General features: G+C 41.8%; 1 protein-coding gene across 5 annotated transcripts in view; it reads right to left on the bottom strand.

Moving 5' to 3' along the window:
- The window catches only part of rabep1 (rabaptin, RAB GTPase binding effector protein 1), a 209,064-nt gene that overhangs the window by 103,722 nt on the left and 79,955 nt on the right, over positions 1–25,387 (bottom strand). For 4 of the 5 annotated variants that reach the window (XM_068010044.1, XM_068010045.1, XM_068010047.1 and 1 more), the window contains 4 exons: positions 24,682–24,860; positions 21,793–21,930; positions 19,523–19,981; positions 17,276–17,380 (listed from right to left, as the gene is read on the bottom strand). In XM_068010044.1, the coding sequence (XP_067866145.1) occupies positions 17,276–17,380; positions 19,523–19,981; positions 21,793–21,930; positions 24,682–24,860 (881 nt within the window). Of the gene's footprint in view, positions 1–9,380; positions 10,911–17,275; positions 17,381–19,522; positions 19,982–21,792; positions 21,931–24,681; positions 24,861–25,387 lie in introns of those variants that run through there. The other variant, XM_068010048.1, reaches the window with a different exon arrangement.

Raw genomic sequence — 25,387 nt, 5'->3', positions numbered from 1 at the left:
CCTCATTTCCAACTGTTATTAGTATTTTTACAGCCTGTTTTTCTGGTTCTGCAAATCACTTGGTCTGTGAAGCATAACTGCATTCTTTGTTTGAAAAGTTGGAACTCGGATAGGATATCCACAGCCTTCCAGTTCATGCTGGGAAATTTGGTATTCATTTACCCGCTGTTCTTTTGCTTAAAACTTGCCTTAAGACTTGTTCTTTGACTCTGCATTGTTTCCCTTTAAAGAATCATTTATTTAGACTAGGTTGTTTGATGGAGAGGAGCAGGTGTTTAATAGCATTGTGTTTATCTTGCTTCCAGCACTTAAGCCTGTCTGTTTACACAGCTGTTCAATAGGCAGTTCAATTGCCTTTTTTTTGCTAGAGTTTATTTATGTGGTTCACATTGGAGTGGTTTAATTGTATTTTTATAGCTGTGGCTGTGTGAATGAAAGTTCTTCTTCACACTCAAGTGATTTAATGAGTTTTAAAAAAAAACTTTGGCTGCGTGGATGAAGCTCTGCAGAGATCAGGGTTTTCCCACATATTTGCAATTCAGTGCCTCCTGTAATGGCACCAACCTCTATCAGCCTGGCAAAGGAGTCAGGTCTTCCCCATTTTTTTTTTAAATGGAGCCTTTGCAAAAAAAACCCAACTTTCTAAGCACTTCAAAGCTTTTTTTAAAAAAAAAATGCAGTATCCCTCAAACGTTGGCATAATGACTCACCCAATTTACATGCAGCCTGTCGTTCAGTGCTGTCTTCTACATCTAGAGGTAAGTTTTTTTTAAAAAACTGCTTGAGCCAGTATTTTTTCTTTAAACTTTCTCTAGTGGTTGTAGGAAGAGTTGTTTTCAGAGCTGTTTTACCTATGGTCTTCAACTTAGACTTTGTCTTCTCACCACAGCTGAGTTCTTTATGTTGTCTGATGCAATAAATAAGATGCGTAGAGTCCAGTTGGTTGAAGATCTCAAACAGTTTTACTACAGCTAAACTACTATATACAGTACAGAGCTAACTATTTACAGAACCTCACTCTGGGTGTTATTTACAGAGCGGCTAAGGCTACAAGTCACAAGGCTATGTCCTGGTACTTAGCTCATTAGCATACTAAGATCTTAAAGGGTCTTCATTCTTAAAGGCAATCATACAAAGTTTACTAATCCTTAGTGTTAGAGAAACTTCCAAGCCTGCTTATGAAGACACTGAGACTAGGATGCTTTGGTGGAAACTGTTTATTGCTTGTAACAGAGCTTACCTCTCCACTCTTAACGCCACCCAGCCAGAACTGGCTGGCTCTTTATATACGCATTTGAGTTCAATTAACTAATCAACACCCAACATCTGTTTACCCTATTTACCTTCAACTACTATGTATTTAACATCTATTAACTGAACTTTAGACATCAACAGATTCCCCTTTTTTTGTTTAAATTAAATACATATATAAAACAAAAGAGACAAAACAATGATACATTTTCCTTTATCTTACATGATACCACCAACCTTCAACAGCACCAGCTATTAACATACTGTATATTCTCCCTTTCTAAAAAAAATTGTTTGAAGAATTACAAAGCTATCTTTAAAAAAATTTCCACATTTTTCCCAACTCATAACACAAGACTGCCCTCTTCAATGATATCCAACAATTTCCCTGAATAAGCACGTCTCTTCGTAAAGCAATCCGACAACTGACGGCTTGCGCGGCCCATTTATTTTGGAAATTTCTTTTCAACATTTCTTTTATAGTCACGAGATCAATCTTCAACCGCTTTTCTGTGACACTTTTTGTCGAATGGACATTGTCCCAGAGAGAATGGTTATCTATAAAGCATTCCCGCGGAACATTTTCCTCCGATTGGCTTATATGAGTTCCTTTAAAATACTCGATAAAAACATACCCATATCTATCGCTACTATCAGTGCAAGTATCTCAGCAGCTAAGGTGCGTTTAACTCTCCTCTTTATTTTCTTCAATTCCCATGCTTATGGGCAACATTTATCACTTCTTCCCACCAAAAATATAATGAACCCTGCTGAGCTTGAATAACCATCGGGAAGCTTAGCGTGTGAGGCGTCACTAAAAATGACTAATTTCATTTCTTCCGGGTCACCCAATGCTGGAAACTTGAGTGTACATTTATCAAAACTCAATCTCTTCAATGTCTTATTTTCTTTCAGCACTTCCCCAACTGTTGCATGTTTCAGCATGGTGCTCAATTCAAATGCATCATAGAAAGCATCCGGCCTAGTTTGTGTGCACAACCAGTTTAATTGCCTAATTAAGCTCCTTAACAGATCCTCCCCAATGAAAATTGCCTATGTGCATCAAGAAAATGCCTGCTAGTTTTTCTTCGCAGTACCAATAAAACGTTGATGGATCAGCTTTTAGCTGAATACAACCAGCTTTTAGTAGGATGGACCCAACTGAAAAATACCACACCCAGGATGCATCGTTTAGCCCATAAACACACTTGTTTAGCTTCCGTAATTTCCCCTCTATATCTCCAGCTTCTTTTGCTGACTTTGAAAATACTTTCCTTTGAAATTTCTCCCCTTGCAAAAAAGCTGCTCTGATGTCAATAGACTTAAATTCCATTGAGTGTGTTGCTAAAAGGACTAGGAAAATCCTCAAACTTGCTTTTCCTGCTGTTGGGGAGTCTACTCTAACTTCTTGGTTGCCTAGTCGTTCCTCAAATCCCAAGTTACAAGTCCAGCCTGAGCTTTATATACACCATTGGGAAGTACTTTCTCTGTACAGATCTATCTATGGGACAGTGCTGGTTGTCCACCGTCTGGCACCTCCATGTATACGCCAAACTCTCGCCAACTGTCAAGCTTTTTGTTTTGCATCTTTTACCAACTTATCATCTAACTTGTTAGTAGCCACTAGAGCTTCTCTATCGTAGGGGCTCCTCCTACTTGTGGCGCTCCTTGCCTGCTTTCTGATCCTTGCTGTTGTGAAACCACGTCCCCTACTAGATTTCCTATCCCATTCTGGACTACTACTATTCGACCTGTCCCTCCCACAACCAGACCTCCTTTCACAAGTTCATGACCCTGTCCTTGGACTATGATCATCTTCAGGCCCCACTGTCTGAACTTGCACTAAGTTTTCTGGCCTTCCAGATTTTCACTTCCTTCTGTCAATCTATAGGTCTGATATCTTGTCCCTGGTCTTGCACATTCAGCCAATGTTTGTATTTCCCTGTGGCCTTTCATGTCCTTTCAATAATGGTGGTTCCCTTCATTCACTAGCCCCTTCTGGCATATACATCAATCTAGTCCCAACTTTCAGTAGTTGACCTTTTGGATAAACGGCCTTATCTTGATCTGCATTATCATTTGATCCACTCTCAGTTAGTCAGTTATCTGCCACAATCTGTTGCTCGTAAAGATTCGACATATGTGCATGCGAAGTACATGGTGCATCATCACTGTCCATCATTTGTTCAGATTCTGTCAATGTATAATCAGTATCAATACGCCACGAGGAATGTACTCTAACGGTTTAGTTGCCATGTTGCAAAATTACTGTTTTGCCATCATGCCAATACCTTTTCCTGGGCCTCTCCAATCTTTCTGCCTTTCTCTTTTATAATGCGCCAAGAGCCCAATATTAAAATTCTTTTCTGATGGCCTGCTCAGATACCTCAAAGCTCTCCTGACATTTTCTGAAACCTCCATCTTAATAAATGGTCTTCTCCTTGCATGGATGGCATTCAAATGCTCCGCAAAAACTGAACTAATTTTAGTCCCCTCTAAAGCCCGGGGATGATCCCACATTTCCGAAGGTATTTTCGGATTCCTGCCATAAACTAGCTGATAAGGGCTGTAGCCTACAACCATTTGAAGTGTGTTTTTCACATTACTGCCCACGCCAGAGCAGTCGTCAATTTACAACTTGGCTGGTTGGCTAAAATTTTTCAGAGCACTTTATCAAATCACGACATGATTCCTCTCACAAATCCCATTAATAAAAGGACTTTCTGCTGCCATATTGCTACAATATTCATATTTTCACACTCGTGAACTCATCATTGGCAAATTCTCCTCCATTGTCAGTTAGAAATCTAGCCGGTGCTCCTAGTCCTGTACCTATTCACCTTTCCATTATCTTGTCCACTATTATTTTTTTGTCTTTTCTATAAATTACCATTGACAGACTGAATCTAGTCACTATGTCTATAAAGCGTAGAAGAAAAATGTCTTTGTCTTCATCCCATAGCTTCAAGTCCATTGCTATGGTTTTATTGAAGTCCCTTGCTAATGGGAGACACTACGGGTCGCGATGGCATCCTCCTGTATTTTTTTTTATACAGATATCACATTTTTCACTGATACATAGAAACATAAAAACATAGAAAATAGGAGGAGTAGGCCATTCGGTAGGTTTAGCGCAGTCATCTATCACCCTTGCATCCCTCAACAAAATCATCAACCTATGACAAGATGAATGTGCAAACTGTCGATGTAGTTTTGAAATAATTTGCCTTTTCTCCTTTAAATCCCTACCCCCAGATGCCATTAATACCTCTTTAACATCCTGCTTAGAGATGTTAGGTCTCACTAAAGGAATACAATAATGTCTCGACTGTGTAAACTGTAAAGCTAGATTTCCCAAAGTCTTATCATAATCCATATCCAATTTCATCTGAGCATTTTTTCATAGACGGTTTGCTTAACAGCAAAGGTATTTCACTGGATACTACAGCCGTACTAATAAAATGGTTTAACCCTGTTATTTTACACGGAATTACCACGCTTTTTAGTAATTTCAAGGTGCTGTCATCCCCAAACATAAAACAGGTAAGCACTGCCATATCCTTTGAACTTACTTCAGTCTTCCTTACTTAAAGAATCCATGCAACACCTTAACCAGTGCACTCCACATACTGTGGACGTACACCCACTGTCTAGTACTGCGCAATTGAACGAATCTGCGACTAGGACACTCATTACCGGACTGAAGCTTCTCGTGACCAGTACAATTCCTTCTGATTGATCAGTAGCGTCATCCTCGCCTTCCAAATCTTTCACATCATGTGTCATCTCAAAAACCCTGTTATTCCTTTTTGGACAATGCAACGCATAATGATACATTTGAGTCACATGGGTAAAATCTGTTGAGCACCCCTTGGTTGTTCCTGGGGTTCATCTGTCTGCTGCAATTGCCCAATTCCTGCCAAAAGGGTCTCTATCCTTATTCGTCGAGAGAGATTCTCCTTTCATACTGACGGCTGGGCCCCATATTTGAACGGCCTCAAAATGCTGCTAGCATTGTATCCTCCACCTTCGGTGAAGAGCCCATTTGCGCCATGAAAGCGACCAGAAAGGAACGTTTTCTCAAAAATGTTTTCAGGGCGTCAGACACCTGATCAAAAAGCATATTCTTTGAATCTAACTCCGGTTAATACCAAGAGCCTATCCATGTTCAATATCCTAGCACAATCCAACAATTTGAAGGCAAGTACTGATCTAGGAATTTCCAAGTAGAACCGCTGAAACCTTGCAAATACTCAGTTAAACTCCAGAATATATTCTTCTATGGAAGAACCACCCATTTTTCTAAATTTATCAAAGTCTGACCACACCTCACAGGCACTCAGTAGTCACTTTTCATATAAATTTTATCCATAAATTTTAAGAGATTGTCCAAACCTTCCTCATTGTCCAAATGATGAGCCTCTAGATCAAAGAACACTTTGCCCCTGATCTTGCTTCTGGCGGGAAGTGAAATGCAAGGGTCATTCCTTGCTTCCTTTTTGGTAAAGACGTAACCCGTGTCCACAGATCAACTTCATTCTTCCACTGATTGTAAGGTTCGGCTTCACAAAACAGCGGTGGAAAATCATATCCCGACACCATACACCTAGTTTGTGTCATCTTTCTTCAAAATAAAACTCCAATTACAGCCTTCTCAAAAAAAAAAAAATTAACTCCAATTCTAATTTCCTGTCTGAAAACAAATCTTAGTTTCCAATCTTCACTTTCAGGCAACCACCCTCTGCTACCAATGTTAGAGAAACTTGCAAGCCTGTTTGTGAAGACGACACAGAGACTAGGATGCTTTGGCAGAGACTGTTTATTGCTTGTGTTATGGAAGCGGTTCTGTTTTTTTTGTTGAAATTTTTTTGAGGAATTCATAGTCAAACTGAATAAGTATTGGACTAGTTTTTTTTTTCAAGAGGGCACTGCAAGAATTAATTTGGCAACAATGTTTACTGGTTGTCACATGAATTATTAAAACTAGAACAGAAATCCTGGTAACAGGGGAGAATGTGGGCAGAGAAGTCAGTCACGCCCCTTGATTGGACAAGCCCAGCAGCAGCAAAAACCTCACAGGCTTTTGGTTGTAGGAGTCAGTGTGCACTTTACCTTCTGGAGTGATCGGCTGATAAAGTTAGCTTGAAGAAGTAAAAGAAGGAGAGAAGACGACAACCCAACTCGCTTTCCAGCATCTCTAAAAGACCCTGAGAAGTCCACTGTGTCAATTCATCTCATGTCTTTGCAGAAAGCCTGCTAAATTAGTTCTCAATGCTGCCTGAAAAGAATTGTTATTAAAGATCCCAGTGACCTGTCTACGTGTACTCATAGGCTAGACTGTATGCCAGTTTTGGAACAACATATTTCATCTTCTGTTTTCTTCAAACATGAGCAAGTAATCAGTCCAAGGTTTTTTTTTGTCTGTAACAGAGCTCTGAATTTTTAAAAATCCCTTTTATTTTTCCAGTGAAGTGGTGTATGTGTGTATGTGTGAGTGAGAGGGCCCAAGGTAAAAAGGAGACTTTAACATTTAAAATCTGTGTGTTTATGCTTTACTTCATTACTAGTTAAGACTTGTTTTATAATAAACTGATAACTTTGTTGTTCATTAAAGAAACCTGGTTACTGTGTTCTATTCTGGGAAAATAGAGTATATGGGTGACCATGTCAGGTAAGGGGGAAAATCTAAAATATATGTTGTGACCTGTGGAGAAGTGGGACTAGAATTAACGGTGCACTCTTCCTGTCTCGGTCATAACACTTGCCACAGAGCTTACTTCACCACTCCTGACACCACCCAGTCAGTGCTGGCTGGCTCTTCTTTAGATACACATCTGAGTACAATTAAATAAACAACACCCAACACCTGTTCACCCCATTATCTTCAACTACTTGGTATTTAACATCCATTAACAGAACTTATTAGACACTAACATTTAGTTGCTTCCAAAAGAGCTAGAAAGCTGGTGGCCATTAACCCGGGCCTGTCACCAGGAAAAGCCCACAACTGTCACCCCGCTCAGAGCAAATGCGGGACCTGTAGCTTCATATTGGGGGCGTTTGAGGCCTACACCGGGTGTGTCTGAAGCCTCCCCCGCCTGCGCCATTCCTCTCCTACGCTCAGTGACCTGACACAACCACCTCTATCCAGCTCCAGCACACATGCTGCGCATACTCCAGTCACAGCCAACAAATTGCCCTACCGGGAGAGGTGTGTGCTGCCAATCCCCCGATGCTTTCTAATTACTTTCACTCCTGGTAATTTTAAATGTCTTATTCCAATAACAAGTTTAAAGGCTTGGAGCAAAGGCATTTAAAATTACCACGGACCTCAAGATTTTTTACCATGGATACTGGTGCCAGCGTACGGACACGTTGCTGACCCCTACCTTCATCGACTCTCCTTGTTACCTGGCTCCCTTGTTAAACAATGGTAAGTTAGCAGTCCTCCGGCACTACGGCGGTAGCCAGGGAGGATTGGAAAATAGTTAAAGCTTCCACTAGTTTCTCCCTTGGTTCTCTTAACAGCCTGGGATACATTTCATCCGGGCTTGAGGATTTATCTACTTTCAAAGGTGCTAAAACCCTTAATATTTCATCTCACTATCATGCAATACTTCACCTCTTCAACTACAATACCTCTTTTAATACCCTCTTTTGTGAAGACAGGTGCAAAGAATTCATTAAAAACCATGGCCAAATCTTCTGCCTCCACACAGAGGTTACATTTTTGGTTTCCAATATGCAATACACTTTCCTTAGTTATCCCGCTTGTTCTTTATGCATTTTTCAAACATTTTTGGGTTATCCTTGATTTAACTTGCCAAAATTTTTTCATGCCCTCTATGTGCTTTCCTAATTTCCTTTCTAATTTCACCCGTACACTTCCTATACTCCTCCAGACTTTTTGCTGTATTTAGCTCCCGCTATTCCACATAAGCTTCCCTTTTTTTGCCTGCTCGTACTCTGTATGCTCCTTGACATCTTCACTGCGCCACCTTAGTGTCTCCAGTGAAACTGGATGTACAGTTCCCAATTCCTTCACCTTAAGTCATTGATAAATATAGTGAAAAGCTAAGGCCCTTGTACAGATCCATGGGGGCTGCCACTAGCCACAGCCTGCCAATTGGAGTACATACTCAGAATTGTTCCCTGCAGCTGTGGCAGTGTTTGGCTCTCCTAATTGCAGTGGAACAGGTTTTCTCCAGAGAAACCAAGGCAACTGCAGAAAATGTTCCAACCAACTGAAGCTCCAGTCATGTATTCCAATTTCACATCTAGCTCCTGTCACAGGGATTCCCTTGAGGGAATATTATGCAGGCAAGCTCTAGGAGTATGAACCAGCATTTGAATCTGAACTATTCCTTTTTCATGTCTTTCAGATGCAATAAATGATATTTGCAACCAGTACATTGCCAGATAGATGGAAAGTTTAATTTACTTCAGAGCATTGATTGGTCATTTTCTGCTACTTGCTAGTTTGGGGTTTGTGGCATTACGAAAAAAAAAATTGAATGATCTGATCAGTTTTTTTTACTGCTCATTGGTTCATATGGTCCAGTTCTTTCAGGTGTGATGTCTGAAAGGCCAGATGTGCCTAGAATGCCTCCATCACATGAATTTTAATTATCTATCAGTAGTTCTTGCATGGTGTTGTACCTGGTGCATTGCTTTATCATCCCCAGTGCATCAGTCTGCTGCTAAGAGGGGGCTGCATACCTTTAAGGCTGCACAGTATTGCTACTCTCAGTAGGCACATCCTAAGCCATGAAACACACTATGGCCTGGACTTTGCAGTTAGCAGCAAAGCAATGGCACTTACTGCTGACATCTAAGAAAGCTGCCCACAAAGACCTTATCAATCTCTGCAGCAGGAATTTCCGTTTACCCCACAGCAGTTTAAATGTGGCACCAACTCAAGGAGATGACGTGACATGCAGCAGCAGAGATGTCAGCAAGCAGGTAGGCAACCAACTTGGAGTTTTCAAAGACAACAAACCAGGAAGTTAAAAATGCTTAAAATCCTTCACTTTTAATTCAAGTTTTCAGATAGTGAAATAAATGTATGACTGCATTAAGATAAAGATAAACAGACTTTTAAAAAAATGAAAAAATATTTTTAAAACTGGATTTTTTTTTTTTTTTAAATCATTGCGGTTGATATTTGACATTCCATAAATATAAAAGCAGCTTTTCAGGGCCAGTGTTTAGCAGTAATTATGAAGTTAGTACACCATTAAAAAACCTAGTTACACCTCATTTAACAAGGTGTAACTTTCTCCAATGTTTTTACAGTGAGACTAACAGTATTAGAGTGAAAGTTCTTGTCAATTCATGATTGTAAAGGAGACAGCAGTTTGTGGGAACTTCTACAGCACTCTATGAAGGAGCATAGACTCACCGACAGCAAATTATTCTGTGCATGTCTGAACTCCTGAAGTTGCTGCCAGTTGTAGTGGAGTAAGGACGCCAAACACTGAGCTTCGCAGTTATCACAGCAAAATCCAGGCCATAATATTGTCAGGGGCAATGATTTTTCCTCGCTTTTGATTTGTAGCCTCTCTCCTATTCTGACTTATTGGTGTTTAACTTTGAGCCAAAGTGTGACAGCTGAAGTGCAACACTTACCAGAAGTACACAGTATACACAATACATATTAATATAACGATTAGTCCATGTACATGCGGACTCAAGACTAAATGTAGTCTTCGTGAAGTTAGACAGTGTAGGATAATTGGATTGGCCACCAGAGATGCAATTCCACTGCCATTTTGTGGTCACACATTGTGTCCTTACTTTTATATTTGTTATAAGTTCCTATAACTACATTTATAGTGGAATTGTCTTTGTAAACTTGTAACATTATAATTACCAATGCCACTCGAAGTGATTGCACCATGTCTTTTTAATTTGTTCATGAGATGCGGGCATCACTGGCTAGGCCTGCATTTATTACCCATCGTTAATTGCCCTTGGGAAGGTGTTAGTGAGCTGCCTTCTTAAACTGCTGCAGTCCTTGGGGTGTAGGTACACCAACAGTGCTATTAGGAATGGAGTCCCAGGATTTTGACCCAGCGACAGTGAAGGAACGGTGATATAGTTCCACGGCAGGATGGTTCCCATGTTACCATGCGTCTGCTGCCCTTGTCCTTCTAGGTGGTAGAGGCACGGGATTGGAAGGTGCTTTCGAAGGAGCCTTGGTGAATTGCTGCAGTGCATCTTGTATATGGTGCACACTGCTGCCACTGTGCATCGGTGGTGAAGGGAGTGAATGTGGATGGGGTGCCAATCAAGCGGGTTGCTTTGTCCTGGATGGTGTTGAGCTGCTTCAGTGTTGTTGTAGCTGCACCCATCCAGGCAAATGGAGAGTATTCCATCACATTCCTGACTTGTGCCTTGTAGATGGTGGACAGGCATTGGGGAGACAGGAGAGTTACTGGCCGCAGAATTACCAGCCTCTGACCCGCTCTTTAAGCCACAGTATTTATGTGGCTGGTCCAGTTCAATTTCTGGCCAATGGTGACCCCCAGGATGTTGATAGTGGGGAATTCAGCGATGGTAATGTCAATGAATGTCAAGGGGAGATGGTTAGATTATCTCTCGTTTGAGATAGGCAAATTTGCATAGGCAGTTTCCATTGTAAATGTGGAATAAGGAATCTGCAATGAAAGGACGTAAGATTTTTAATAGCTCAAAAATTGCTGCAGCAAGTACAGCAACCATCATTAGTGTGTACAAATATCCAGCAATTTGTAGCGAGGAAGAAACAGAGTTGCGAATCACCACGAAGTGCTAGATAATTTGCACTGTTCCTCCATTAGCCTTGCAAAAACAGGAGCTTACCACCTACCTGTCAGAATGTCAAGGATATTGCTGCATTTGCACCATAAATATGAATGAATCTCACTGGAGCTACTTCATAGCACAAGAACCCTGTAATGGTGTGATTTATGATCTGGACATGAAATTCAACCTCTGAGGTTCAGAAAGAACAATTGAAACTTTGGATTCTCACTCCAGCATGTACTAAATTATTCCTAGAGGCCACAAGCTCTGTTCTCTAACCACCAACTCCATCCCTCTCCCTGGCAACTGTCTGAGGCTGAACCTGACTGTTTGCAACCTTGGTGTCGTATTTGACTCTGAGATGAGTTTCTGACCACATACCCACACTAAGACCACCTATTGCCACTTCTGTTAACATCCCCCAACTCTGCCCCTGCCTCAGCTCAAACTGCTGAAACCCTCATCCATGCCTTTGTCACCTCCAGATGTGACTATTCAATCATACCCCTGGCTGGTCTCCCACATTCTGCCTTCAGTAAACATAGGGTCACCCAAAACTCTGCACCCTTATCCAAACGTGTACCAAGTCCAGTTCACTCATCACCCCTGTGCTCATAGTTGCCCCTGGTTAAGCAATGCCTCAACTTTAAATTTCTCAGCTTTGTTTTCAATTCATTCCATGGCCTCTCCCCTCCCTATCTCTAAGCTCCTCCAGCTCTACACCCCTCCAAGATATCTGCACTCCAATTCTAGCCTCTTGCACATCCCCGATTTTAATTGCTCCACCATTAACTTCAGCAATCGAGGCCTTCAAAATTCCCTCCATAAATCTCTCCATCTCTCTTTCCTGCTTTAAGACCCTCCGTAAAAGCTACTCCTTTGATCAAACTTTTGTTTATCTGCCCTAATACCTCCTTGTGGCTTGGTGTCATATTTTTATTTGACAATGCCCGAGAAACTCCTTGAGACATTTTATTAAATTCAAAAGGTGCTATTTTGAAATGTGGGCAATAATAGAACAAAGAACAGTACAGCATAGGAACAGGCCATTCGGCCCTCCAAGCCTGCGTTGATCTTGATGCCTGTCTAAACTAAAACCTTCTGCACTTCCGGGGTCCGTATCCCCCTATTCCCATCCTGTTCATGTATTTGTCAAGATGCCTCTTAAACGTCGCTATCGTACCTGCTTCCACCACCTCCCCCGGCAGCAAGTGTCAGGCACTCTCCATCCTGTGTAAAAAAACTTGCCTCGCATATCCCCTCTAAACTTTGCCCCTTGCACCTTAATCCTAAGTCCCCTAGTAACTGACTCTCCACCCTGGGAAAAAGCTTCTGACTATCCACTCTGTCCATGCCACTCATAGCTTTGTAAACCTCTATCAGGTCGCACCTCCACCTCCGTCGTTCCAGTGAAAACAATCCGAGTTTATCCAACCTCTCCTCATAGCTAATACCCTCCAGACCAGGCAACATCCTGGTAAACCTCTTCTGTACCCTCTCCAAAGCCTCCACACCTTCTGGTAGTGTGGCGACCAGAATTGTACACAATATTCCAAGTGTGGCCTAAGTAAAGTTCTGTACAGCTGCAGCATGACTTGCCAATTTTTATACTCTATGCCCCGATCGATGAAGGCAAGCATGCCGTATGCCTTCTTGACTACCTTATCCACCTGCGTTGCCACTTTCAGTGATCTGTGGACCTGTACGCCCAGATCTCTCTGCCTGTCAATACTCCGAAGGGTTCTGCCATTTACTGTATACTTCCCACCTGTAATGCATTTTGGAAGGTCTAATATCTCACATTTGTCCGGATTAAACTCCATCTGCCAAGTCTCCAACCGATCTATATCCTGCTGTATCCTCTGACAATCCTCAATTCTATCCGCAGCTCCACCAACCTTTGTGTCGTCCGCAAACTTACTGATCAGACCAACTACATTTTCCTCCAAAACATTTATATGTACTACAAACAACAAAGGTCCCAGCACTGATCCCTGCGGAACACCACTCGTCACATCCCTTCATTCAGAAAAGCACCCTTCCACTGCTACCCTCTGTCTTCTATGACCGAGCCAGTTCTGTATCCATCTTGCCAGCTCACTTCTAATCCCGTCTGACTTCACCTTTTGTACCAGTCTGCCATGAGGGACCTTGTCAAAGGCTTTACTTAAGTCCACGTAGACAACATCCACTGCCCTTCCTTCATCAATCATCTTCGTCACTCCCTCAAAAAACTTGATCAAGTTAGTGAGACACGACCTCCCCTTCACAAAACCATGCTGCCTCTCACTAATAAGTCCATTTGTTTCCAAATGGGAATAAATCCTGTGCCAAAGAATCCACTCCAATAATTTCCCTACCACTAACATAAAGGCTCACCGATGTGTAATTTCCTGGATTATCCTTGCTACCCTTCTTAAACAAAGGAACAACATTGACTACTCTCCAGTCCTCTGGGACCTCACCTGTAGCCAATGAGGATACAAAGATTTCTGTCAAGGCCCCAGCAATTTCCTCCCTTGCCTCCCTCAGTATTCTGGGGTAGATCCCATCAGGCCCTGGGGACTTGTATCTTAATGTTTCTCAAGACGTTCAACACCACCTCCTTTTTGATATCGACATGACCCAGACTATCAACACTCCCTTCCCTAGAATCATCATCCACCAAGTCCTTCTCTTGGGTGAATACTGATGCAAACACACAGATTCCCTCCTCTGTCCTTGAGTGGGCCAACCCTTTCCCTAGTTACCCTCGCTCTTAAATACGTATAAAAAGCCTTGGGATTCTCCTTAATCCTGTTTATCAATGACTTTTCAGCACCCCATTTAGCCCTCCTGACTCCTTGCTTAAGTTCCTTCCTACTTTCTTTATATTCCTCAAGGGCTTCGTCTGTTCCCAGCCTTCCAGCCCTTACGAATGCTTCTTTTTTCTTTTTGACTAGGCTCACAATATCCCTCGTTATCCAAGGTTCCCGAAACTTGCCAAACGTATCCTTCATCCTCACAGGAACATGCCGGTCCTGGATTCTAATCAACTGACGTTTGAAAGACTCCCACATGTCAGATGTTGATTTACCTTCAAACAGCCACCCCCAATCTAAATTCTTCAGTTCCTGCCTAAACATTGTTATAATTAGCCTTTCCCCAATTTAGCACCGTCACCCGAGGATTACTCTTATCCTTATCCACAAGTACCTTAAAACTTATGGAATTATGGTCACTGTTCCCGAAATGCTCCCCTACTGAGTTTAAGTTTAATAAATTTCAACTTTTCTTCTTTAAACCTAAGAAAACCTGTTTGTGCTGGTTTCTTTGCCTTATAATTGGAAAGAGGTGATCAAGGATTCACCAAGGGGGAAGCTACAAACACGGTATGTTTTAAATTAAACCCTGTTACAGTAAGACCAGGTGAAGGCTGAAAGAGAATCTAGACCTCTTTGTCACCTGGTCGTAACATTATATGAAATACTGTAACAGTAACCTAACTAAATTGACAGAAGGACAAAATGTATGGGTAAGAGACCAAAGCAGAGAAGGAGCAATCAGCCAGAGAGAGGAGATTCAAATGGCAATCATATTTCAGCAGATATTATAAGAAGAAACAGGAGGAATTTTATTCCTATTCATCAAAGATGTTAGTCATACATCTGAACAACCCAGATGTTGAACGTAAAATTCACAAAGCACCGGATACTACAAATCTCAAGGAAGGCCGTCCAAGTCAAGAAACAAGAGTTCAGAGAGAGACGACCAATTTTCCGTTTTGGACAACAACACAATCAGGGAGAGTTGTGAAGCCTCCTGACAAATAGAATCTTTTATTTCAAAGTTAGGTAATTTTAAACAGAGTGTCTCCTGACAACACAGAGCACATGCAGAGCGATCGCTGACATCATAATGCGCCCAAACATTTGCCAGCTTGCCAGTATGAATCCACGCCTGCACGCAGCGACGGCATAACGTGACAACGCCCGAGTGTTGCCTCACTCCTCAATGGCCGTGATCACCACCTCCATACCCCCAACAGTACCCTGCTCCCTCCTGCGATCGCCGCCTCAACTGCTGGAGTTTTCCGCTCCCTCCCGCTGCTCACTCCCCACCTTGTTGCCTGGAGAAGTGGCGGGGTTGGTGGGGGGGGGCGGAAGCAAGTGGCGAGCAGTCAGGAGTGACAAAGAACGGCGAGCAGTTGGGAGTGGGGGAGAAGCAGCGATTGAGGCGGCAATCGCGGGAGGGAGCGGGGTACTATTCATCTCCATCACTCCTGCTTTCTCTATCCTTAAATTTAATTGGTGACAGGGATAAACTATTGGACCCATTGTTCAGGAGATCCCAAATGCCCCGTTGACCTCACTGAGCCGTTATCAGCTCGCATTTCCAGCAATTTGCAGTGCAAAAATGTAACTTAAAGGGTGTGGTAAAAGAGTCTAATTCATGGCTTTTGTTGCAAGATGGCCCATTCCAGCAATTCCTGGGCCAATATATTGTACAGATAAACTCAACTGAAAAGTAATTGTTACCACAAACATACAACTTGCTTTTTTCCTTACAAAGAGGATCAAAAATAGAGAGTGGTGCCATTAAAACTTTCCACTGGCGTAAATTCCATTGCATTAGCTAATTAACTTTTATTGTTCTATTGGAACAACTCCAAGTTGTAGAGAGGATTGGGTACATTGCTGTGCATATACCATGAACTCTGTTAATTCAGGCCAGTGGTGTTATTTTACAGTACTTGTCATTAAATAGGTACCATTTATTTTTAACTGCAGAGCAGGCAGAGGACCACAGAATGTGAACCTTCACAAAACACAGAATTCTGCATAATTAAATATTTTGTTTGTACAATTGAGTGTTTTTTTTCCTGTTTTGTTGTCAGTGATAAAGACTAACAAGCTTATGCTTATTTGGAATAAATGAGAAATGGAACTACTACTGCTAACTACTACCAGGTAAACATGTTAAATCAACTCAAACATTGTCATTTTCCCCCTTCTTAACCAAAGGTGCTGAGGCCATTAAAGCACTCCAGCTGTTTCTACCTCTTGGAATATTTTCTCAGAAACTTGCATGGATAAAGTGTATTTAACACAGTAGAATGCCCGAGGTGCTTCACAAGAGCATTATCCAACAAAAGAGATGTTACGACAGGGTCCAAAGCAGTGCATCTTACAGGAGGAGAGGCAGAGGGGTTTAGGGAGGGAATTCCAGAGCAGAGGATTTAGGCAGCTGAAGACATGACCGCCAACAGTAGGGTGAAGGAAGTGAAGGTAAACGAGAGGCTAGAGTTAGAGAAAGGCAGAGCTCTTAGAGGGCAGAAGTAGGTTAGAGAGAAAGGGAGAGGCAATATCATGGAGGGGTTTGAACATCAATCTGTATGGGAATTTTAAAAATCGAGGTGTTGGAGAGTCAATTTAGGTCGGTGAGAAAATGGGTGATGGGTGATTGGAACTTGGGTTAAAGCAGCACAGTTTTGGATGAGCTTAAGTTTATGGAGAGTGAGATGGAATGGTGGCCAGGATAGCATTGGAATTCTTGAGTTTGGAGGTAACGAAAGCACGGATGAAGGTTTATTCACACCAGGCCTCCAAAAGTGTGATGGGGTGGGATGGGGCAATGGTGTCAGCTGACTGGTTCGCAATCATGAAGTTCGGGTAGAAAGGGGTTTGGGTGTTTCTAGTGTCCAGGACATTAGAGATTCAGTGCAGCAGACAGGGTCATTTGTAGAAGATGGGGGAAATGTAATTGGGCTGAAGTTTGAAAGTTTTTTTTTGGTGTGAATCATTTTGAGTTTGTTATGGCATAGATAGTTGACAGTGCGATGAACCATCAGAGCACCGTTTCTCAGAGGTTCTGTGAAGGTATGGGCAGAATGCAATTGTGCAGACCTTTTCTTCTGTGGAAAGCAGAGAGCAACAAAATTAAGGATAAAGATTTATGGGGAACATGACTTGTGAACAAAAGTAGAAAATAATGAATTAGATAAAAAGAAAATAACAGGATTAATGATTTATTTCAAGAGGAGAAAGAAAATTAGCCAGCATCTTTGACCAAACCGCAGGTGACAGACTCACTGTTCCATGATAGGCACAATAGTACGAAGATTCTTATGATTCACACTGAAATCAGTACCAAAAGATGGGCAGTAATACTGTATGTGAACATTTCATATCAGATGAGGAGCAGAAACACAGCAGGAGAGTTGTTCATATCATAAATCCCATATAACAGTCAGTCTCACCTGGTCCCGGGTTTCTGCCTCCTGTACTTGGATTCCTTGGAGCTGCTTCTCATAATTTGAGCACATATCACAGCGCCGACCTAGCTTGTTTCCAGCATTCTGTACCTGCAGGGAAATAATACTATGAGAAAGAGTAGAGAGTAAACAGTAGTGTATAAATACAAGCAGAACTGAACCACTCCAGCCAAGTGTAAAAAATATGTTGCTGATCCCCATTTAGAAAGATGGCTTCACCTTGAAGGAGTAAGTATTTTTTATTCCCTTTCCTCATGTGTCCTTACATCGCCTTCCATAGCTCAGGAAATGTGCCATTGAGGTGTTAGCCTTTCTACCAATGTGCTAGAACTAGCCAATAGGATATTGCAAAAAGTGGCCCAAGGTGGTAATCCTTCGATTTTCTCATCATTCCCCTCTGCCTTGGGCAGCACTTGGCTTCTATCGATCACCTCTCGAAAGCAGCTGTACAGATAACAATAACTCACTGCATGGAGTCGCTGACACTAACACAGTTCCCTTACCTTGGAGGAGCTCCACCTTGGTGCATTGTGATGCTGAATTCAGAAAATTCATGCAGCAAAATTCTTAACCCTTTAAATAGCATCTCTAATTTATACAAAAGAAACCAATAGCAGTGAGTTATTCTTTAATAGAATCAACATGGACTTCAAGTCCACAAGCTGAATAGTGATCGCAAAACAGGGCAGCTCATTTACAATAATTAAATTTTGTCCCAAAGGTTTATTTTGGGGATGGAGTGAGGTGGGTAAAGAGGAAGAGTGGAGAGGAGAAGCGAGGAGAGGAGAGAATGCCAAAAGTGATTTAGTGGAGATATAAACCATCGAGTGTAATCCACAAGCATCATGTGAAAGATCATTCTTGCATCTCAAGCAGCAGAATTAAGTACTTTTCAAGAAGGCTGATTTTGAGGATGCCACAACACTGGCACAATAATAGTGTCAGAAAAACTGCTCATCCAGTACTATGACGACTATTTTACAATTATTGAAATTTCAAATACATCATTGCCAGTTCTTGGTTGCTGGCTATGTGTTGGTTTCATACTGTACCTATAATATATTTAAATCTACAGCCAATGCAATTAGTTGTATTAATTCTTGGTACAGTTAAGTAGCTTTTAACGAACTATAAAATTTTTACAGTTACTGAATTCCTAATGACAGTATTTTTAATAAATGTTACTGATGGAAACACAACTCCACCATGCTTTCTAAAGGAAAACGTTTTTTTAAAAATCAGAACAATGTGACTTAACAAGAAAAGCTACTCAAAACCAATTTTTAAAAGCTATTCGACCATTTTGGGGATTTATGCAATCTGTGGAATAGTCTAAAAATATGATATTTTCATCACAGGCCATTTGACCCAGATGGTGGCCTGTAGTGACGATGATGTATATATTCAAAAATTAACTGCATCAGAAAATTCCCTCATGTCTTTGAAATGTTGATGTGAATTAGCTCTCAAGAGCAAAAGAACTCAATGATAGTTTCAAACTTGGAAACCTGCCTTTGGAATCCCAAAAAACAAGTAAAGCTGGGAAGGAGGGTGGAAATTGAGGTTTCCCTGTGGACTTCAGTTCCCTGTTTTGATTGGTACTTCCAGCTGAGGTGGTGATGAGGGAATAATTGCTCACAATTTCTTGGCACAGACACAGTTAAAAGGATTCTGGAAAGAGCACAGCGCTCTTGGATGCTCTGATTTTTTTTGGCAAGTTTCAGTATTATGTACGATAAGCATTGTATGAAGAATTATGTGTTTATGGGTCTATTGTTTTTGTGTAGTTATTTCATTTGTAAATATATTTCAGAGCGAACAGAAGAACATGGTGGGCAGACTTCAGTGTAAAATGGTTAAAAAGGGCAATGGTTAGTCTTGAACTATCCCATCCAAGACACACAAGGTTGCATTGTTCAGTTTGCAGGAGATATAGATCAACTTATATAGAAACTGTCTAACTGTCTTTCTCCTTTGTCCATAAGGTTAAAGTGTTGGAATAAAAGTCAAAAGGCAATAGTCAATGCAACAATTATCAGCCAGAAGTGTTTCTACAGAGGCTATGTTCTGAAATTGCATTCTTCTTTTTAACGGTTTTAAGCTCAAGGAATACGTTTATTTAAACGACTTCACAACAAAATTGTAAACAGGATATTAAGCGAACATGAAACCACTGCGCTTTAGAATGTTTAATAGATGTACAAGTTAAAGTTTTGCATTCAAAATACTCACCTCCTGTTGAAGCAAATTCCATTCTTTCTCACTGACCATTCTGTACCCACTGGGAGCACTATCCACGACCTGCGTAAGACTTGACAAAAGGGAGGCAGTCTCCTCTTGCTCTGGTGTGAGTGCTTTAATTGCTTTTTCTTGATCTTTTGTCAGTATGAAGGAACCAGACATCTGGAAAGAGCCTACTGAGACTGCATCAAAGTTCTCAGAAACCGAGTCCGCTCCAACCAATGGCCCAAAGTCTGACTCATCCAGATTTCCTGCAGATTTCGCCTTGTGCCCACAGCTCAGGCTCTTTGACTGCAAGGAGCCTGAGGTACCTAGACTGTCAGTAGACTGTACCCTTCGTAAGCCCTCTCGAAATGGCTCACTGTCTTGTTTAGAAGCAGGACCTGCCGTTGATGCTGACAGATCAGAATCCAAGGAGTGTACACTTCCATGTATGTTATTTCCACAAATCTAGGAGAAAAAAAAAAAACACAATTCATTTGAAAAGCTCTGATTGAAAATGACAAACAGTATTGTTCCCAACTGATATAAATAGAATTTCCACAGCATCTTACCATTTTTGTCATTCCTACAATACCAATTTGGTGGACAATATCTGCAGATACTCAGGAAATAACATATCCATCGTATCTAACATGGAAGGTGCCAGCCATGACTCAGTGATAGTTTTCTTGCCTCAGAGGCAAAAGGTTGCGTGTTTAAATCCCACACCAGAGACTTGAGCACACAATCCAGGTTGATATTCCCGTGCTGCAAATGAGGGAGTGCCACACTCTGAGGGATCATCTTTCAGGTGAGGCATTAAACTGAAGATGGTGAGATATTAGGCCATGAATCACCAAATCAATGATTTTCATTCATACTCATGTAATATTTGAAATGACCCAGTGACAGAGATAATTTGGGAAGTGCAAAAAAATGTGCTACAGAACAGTTTTCATATAGTACAAATGAAACCAGAACTTCTTTTTTAAATTACAGTATTAAAATTTTCCAAGACAAGGCAGCCTTTAAATTGCTCTTCAACAATGGAATTCATTGGTTATGTTCATCGTACTTTATAAATAATGGAATGTATAAATAGAGGCAGAGTACAAAAGGAAGAAAGTTATGATGAATCCTTTATAAAACACTGGTTTGGCCTCAACCACAGTACTCTTACTGTGTACAATTCTGGGCACCACACTTTAGGAAGGATGCGAAGACTTTAGAGAGCGTGTAGTAAAGATTTGAGGGGGACTTCAATCACGTGGATAAACTGGAAAAGCTGGGGTTGTTCTCCTCAGAGAAGGTTGAAAGGAGATTTGATAGAGATGATCAAAATCATGAGGGGTCTAGACAGAGTAGATAGAGAGGACTGTTCCCACTGGCAGAAGAGTGGAGAACCAGGGGACACAGATTTAAAATGATTGGCAAAAGAACCAAAGGCAACATGAGGGAAACTTTTTTTGTCCCGCAACAAGTGGTTATGATCTGGAATGCACAGCCTGAGAGCGTGGTGGAGGCAGATTCAATTGTCTCTTTCAAAACTGAATTTGATGAGCAGCAGAAGGTAAAAATAACATTGCAGAGCTATGGGGAAAAGGTGGGGGAGTGAGACTAGCTAAATTGTTCTTGCAGAGCTGTAAGCCAGCATGTGCTCAATGGGCCGAATGACTATCTTTTGTGCTCTAACGATTCTATGAATCCGCAGCTATTGGGAGCCCTCTGTTACCTCAACCTAAATGAACATTCCTCAACTGTGACCTTAGACTGTTGGGCAATGAGAGGTATCATAGTCAGTACCCAATTCTGTCATTGGCAAACATCTGTAAGTATCTCCTCAGCAGGAGTTGGTGGGCAATGCTCAGGCACCTTACATGATGATCAGCAAGTTAGACATATTTTCCACCCTACCCTGAGGAGACCAAGTCTGATTTTAGTACTCCCACTGTGCTCTAGCCAACATGAGCTAACTCGCATAGCAGGGACTGACCTGTAGCCTTTCTCACCTGTATGAATCCCATATTACCATGTGGTTTTTAGTTTAGTTTAGTTTAGAGATACAGCACTGAAACAAGCCCTTCGGCCCACCGAGTCTGTGCCGACCATCAACCACCCATTTATACTAATGCTACACTAATCCCATATTCCTACCACATCCCCACCTGTCCCTGAGGAATTGCAGGAACTCCCATTCATTTATGGTAATTGCTATGAAAATTTGCAGCATCGCCGAGAATCACCCTAAAATGCTACATAAACATTACTATAGAACTGACCACTTCAACAGGTAAGATGCTGAGAGATTTGGCAGGAGACTCCCCATGTGACTGGGAGCTCATGACAGATCCTTCTTCCTCAGTCTCCGGCTGCTTCCTCTCCTTGACTTTTTTGAGGCTCCGTTGTACGTCTTCTGCCTGAAACAGGAATACTTATTTCAGAACACGTCTGTTCATGAATTGCTTTCAACACACTCATACCAAGCGAATGCATTTGCACAATGCAGCCATTAACCAACAACAGTGCGGACTCCCTTCCCCTCAAGAACATAACTCAGACTTCACAAAAGCAAATACCAGCGTACACTTTTAAGTCTCTATCTAAGTAAGATTGCTACACTAGTATGCTGAATTCGGGCATGGCTTTAAAGCTCTGCATTCATGTTCAGACTAACTGGACAACAGCCAAAGAGAAACCGGCACCATTAATAATGCACAGAAACAAAAGTGATCAGTAGTTTGTTTCAAAGATTTCCAAGTAATTTTACAGCCTGACAAATCTATACAGCTTTATTTTAAAATGTGCCAGAAATTTAGAATATGCATTAAATCATAGAATCAAGTCTGAACTATTTTAAAAGTCTCCTTAAATGAGTGCAAAGAAGTATCCTTTATTAGTTGATAATTGTTTTAGTAACCATGCCTGCTCCTTCCTCTATTCAATGAATCACAGAATGCTCATCACACATCCCATTGAAGCTGGGAGGTAGCGCTGGACTTATTGATAGCTTCAGTTCACAGCACTGATCCACTAATGTAAACCCAATTAAAATGAGTCAGCCGATATTGTGTTCCTCCCTTGTTACTCTTCTCTTCCACTCCTGCCCAACAGCCCGAGAGAGGGTGTACTACTGGACATGTGTAGCTCCAACAACACTCGAGAAGTTCAACACCATCCAAAACAAAGCAGCCAGCTTGACTGGCATCCATTCCACCACCTTAAACATTCACTCCAACGACCACCGGCACACAGTGGCAACAGTGTGTACCAACTTACAAAATGCACTGCAGCAACTCACCAAGGCTCCTTCGACAGCACCTTCCAAACCCGTGACCTCTACCACCTAGGACAAGAGCAGCAGATGCAAGGGGACACAGCTAGCTGCAAGTTCCCCTCCAAGCCACACACCATCCTGACTTGGAACTATATTGCAACTCCTTCACAGTCGCTGGGAGAAAATCCTAGAACTCACCCCTTAACAGCACTGTGGGCATACCTACCCCATGCGGACTGCAGCTGTTCAAGATGGCGCACCACCACCTTCAAGAGCAATTAGGGATGGGCAACAAATGTTGGCCTGGTCAGCAACGCGCTCATCCCATGAAAGAATGAAAAAAAAAACTTGTACTCAATGGATTATCTGGACATCAATTTTTTGTCCCTGCCCTGTTCTGGGGTCTAGTCCCATGGACACTGGGTACACTCTGGTACCTCATCCAAGTGACCATCATTTAGAAAAGGAGCTCTGACAGAGTATTTAATCACATATGTTCACAGCCTGTCCTCAAGTCATCCACACAATGCACTTCCAGCAATGGTTACTGGATAACAGTTGAGATCATGAACCTGGATAACTTACCCCTTCCGTTCCAACGAGGGGCATTGACGTTCTGTTATGTCCCTCCCAGCACCATTGCTGGTATCAGCAAATAGCACAGATGAAGTTTAGGACCTTCTTGGGTCATGTGCCTCATGCACTCATTTGAGGAGTCTTCCCTTTAGTAATCTTCTTGAAAAGCATTCCATTTTGTACTTGTAAACATACTGTTTGGTTTTAGTACAAGACCTTGGTTAGGTATCAGTTAGAATACGGTGTCCAGCTTTGCCCTTCTCACACGGTGGGTGATATTGAGGCTTTGGAAAGGGTGCAGAGGGCTACAAGATTAATTCCCAATTTAAAGCATCTTAGTAAACCAGACAGACTCAAAGAGCTGGGTCCCTACATTTTAGCAAAGCACAAACTCAGGGACGATTTGATCAAGGTTTATAACATGATGAAGGGACAAGACTGTGTTGGTTAGCTAACAGTCTCAATTTAAAAGTTTGGGCTGGGGGTGGGGGGAGCGAGAACCAGGGGTCACCCTTACAAGTTATGCAAAAGCAGAACCATGTTAGATATCAGGAGGTGATCCTTTTCTCAGAGAACAGTGGAGCTATGGAACAGACTGCTGGCTTGTGTGGTAAATGCTGGTTCGCTGAATTCCTTCCAGTGAGAACCACATCAGTTTCTGGCTGAGGTGGTAATCCCTTTGCATAAAAGTGAGGGACTACATAGAAGGATCAGGGAAGGGACTGGACTAGTTTTGATCACCTAAGGGGAGCGGAGGGGAAGTTTCAGGTTCTCCCGCCAGCTGCTCCCCCCAACCCAATCTTTCTCCGAATGGGGTGGGGAGTGTATGAATTATGATATACAAGACATCACAATAATATGGGACAGATTGGATGGTCCCGGTCTTTCTCTATCATTTTATGGATGTTCGTAAAACAAAATTTATTCCAAGGAGGTAAACAATGGGAATTGCTGCTTTCTACCTTCACTGACACAAAACTGTCCCATTAACACCTTTTGAAAGCAATGATGATCATCATCAGAATAACTGTTTCTAGCAAGTGTAAACAATTACATCAGGAGTACTCAGTTTTAGTTGAGGGCAGCAACTTGCTAAGGGCTACCCTCAGACCACCCCTCCCCCTCCCAAGGAGGCCATTTCAATATTTTGCTACACTGTTTTATGAAAAAATTGCAAACTCTTAAAGAGTTTCTGCATCTTGCTTTAAAAGTTTTGAGAAGCTGACTGTTTTCCGAAGAAACAGTCAGGTCCTTGTCTGCCTCATTCCTTCTGCCACTCAGGTGAACATAACAATCACAGATTTGAAGTCTTTCATACTTGCTCCTTCTTTTTCAACTCTTCCACCTGTCGAAGCTGCTCTGAAGTGAGAACATTCTCCATGCGTTGCATGTCCCTCATCAGGAGCCGCTGGGATTCTAGGAACTGGTCGTTGGCCCGTTGCCATGTGTGTTTCAACTGGTTGTGCTGTTGCCTCTCTTGCTCCAAAAGATGACACACTAATGAAAACATTTAAATAAACCAAACTCAGCAAACTACTGATTCCCAATAGGTTTCAAAACCAAGTAAATTGTCACCAATTGAACTAGGCCACATTTTTACAACAACTGCTACTACTACTTCAGGCATTTATAGAGTTCCTTTAATATAATAAGGTTTCAAGGCACTTCACAGGAGCATTATCAAACAAAATTTGACACTGAGCCACATTAAGGAGGTATTCAGGCAAATGACCAAATGCTTGGTCAAATGAGGTAGTTTTAAGGAGCTTTTTAAAAGGACTAAAGAGAGATGGAGAAGTTTAAGGAGGGAATTCCAGAACTTAGGGCGTAGGCAGCTGAAGGAACAGCCAGCTGCCAGTGATGAAGTGATTAAAATTGGAGATGCGCAAGAGTCCAGAATTGGAAGAGTGCTGAAATCTCAGAGGGTTGTAGGGCTGGAGCAGGTTACAGAGACAGGGAGGGACGAGGCCATTGAGGGATTTGAAAACAAGGATGAGAATTTTTTTTTTTTTTAAACTAAGCAT

Source organism: Heterodontus francisci, chromosome 30 (assembly GCF_036365525.1).
Source record: "Heterodontus francisci isolate sHetFra1 chromosome 30, sHetFra1.hap1, whole genome shotgun sequence".
NCBI lineage: Eukaryota > Metazoa > Chordata > Chondrichthyes > Heterodontiformes > Heterodontidae > Heterodontus > Heterodontus francisci.
This window is presented reverse-complemented; position numbering and strand designations above follow the sequence as displayed.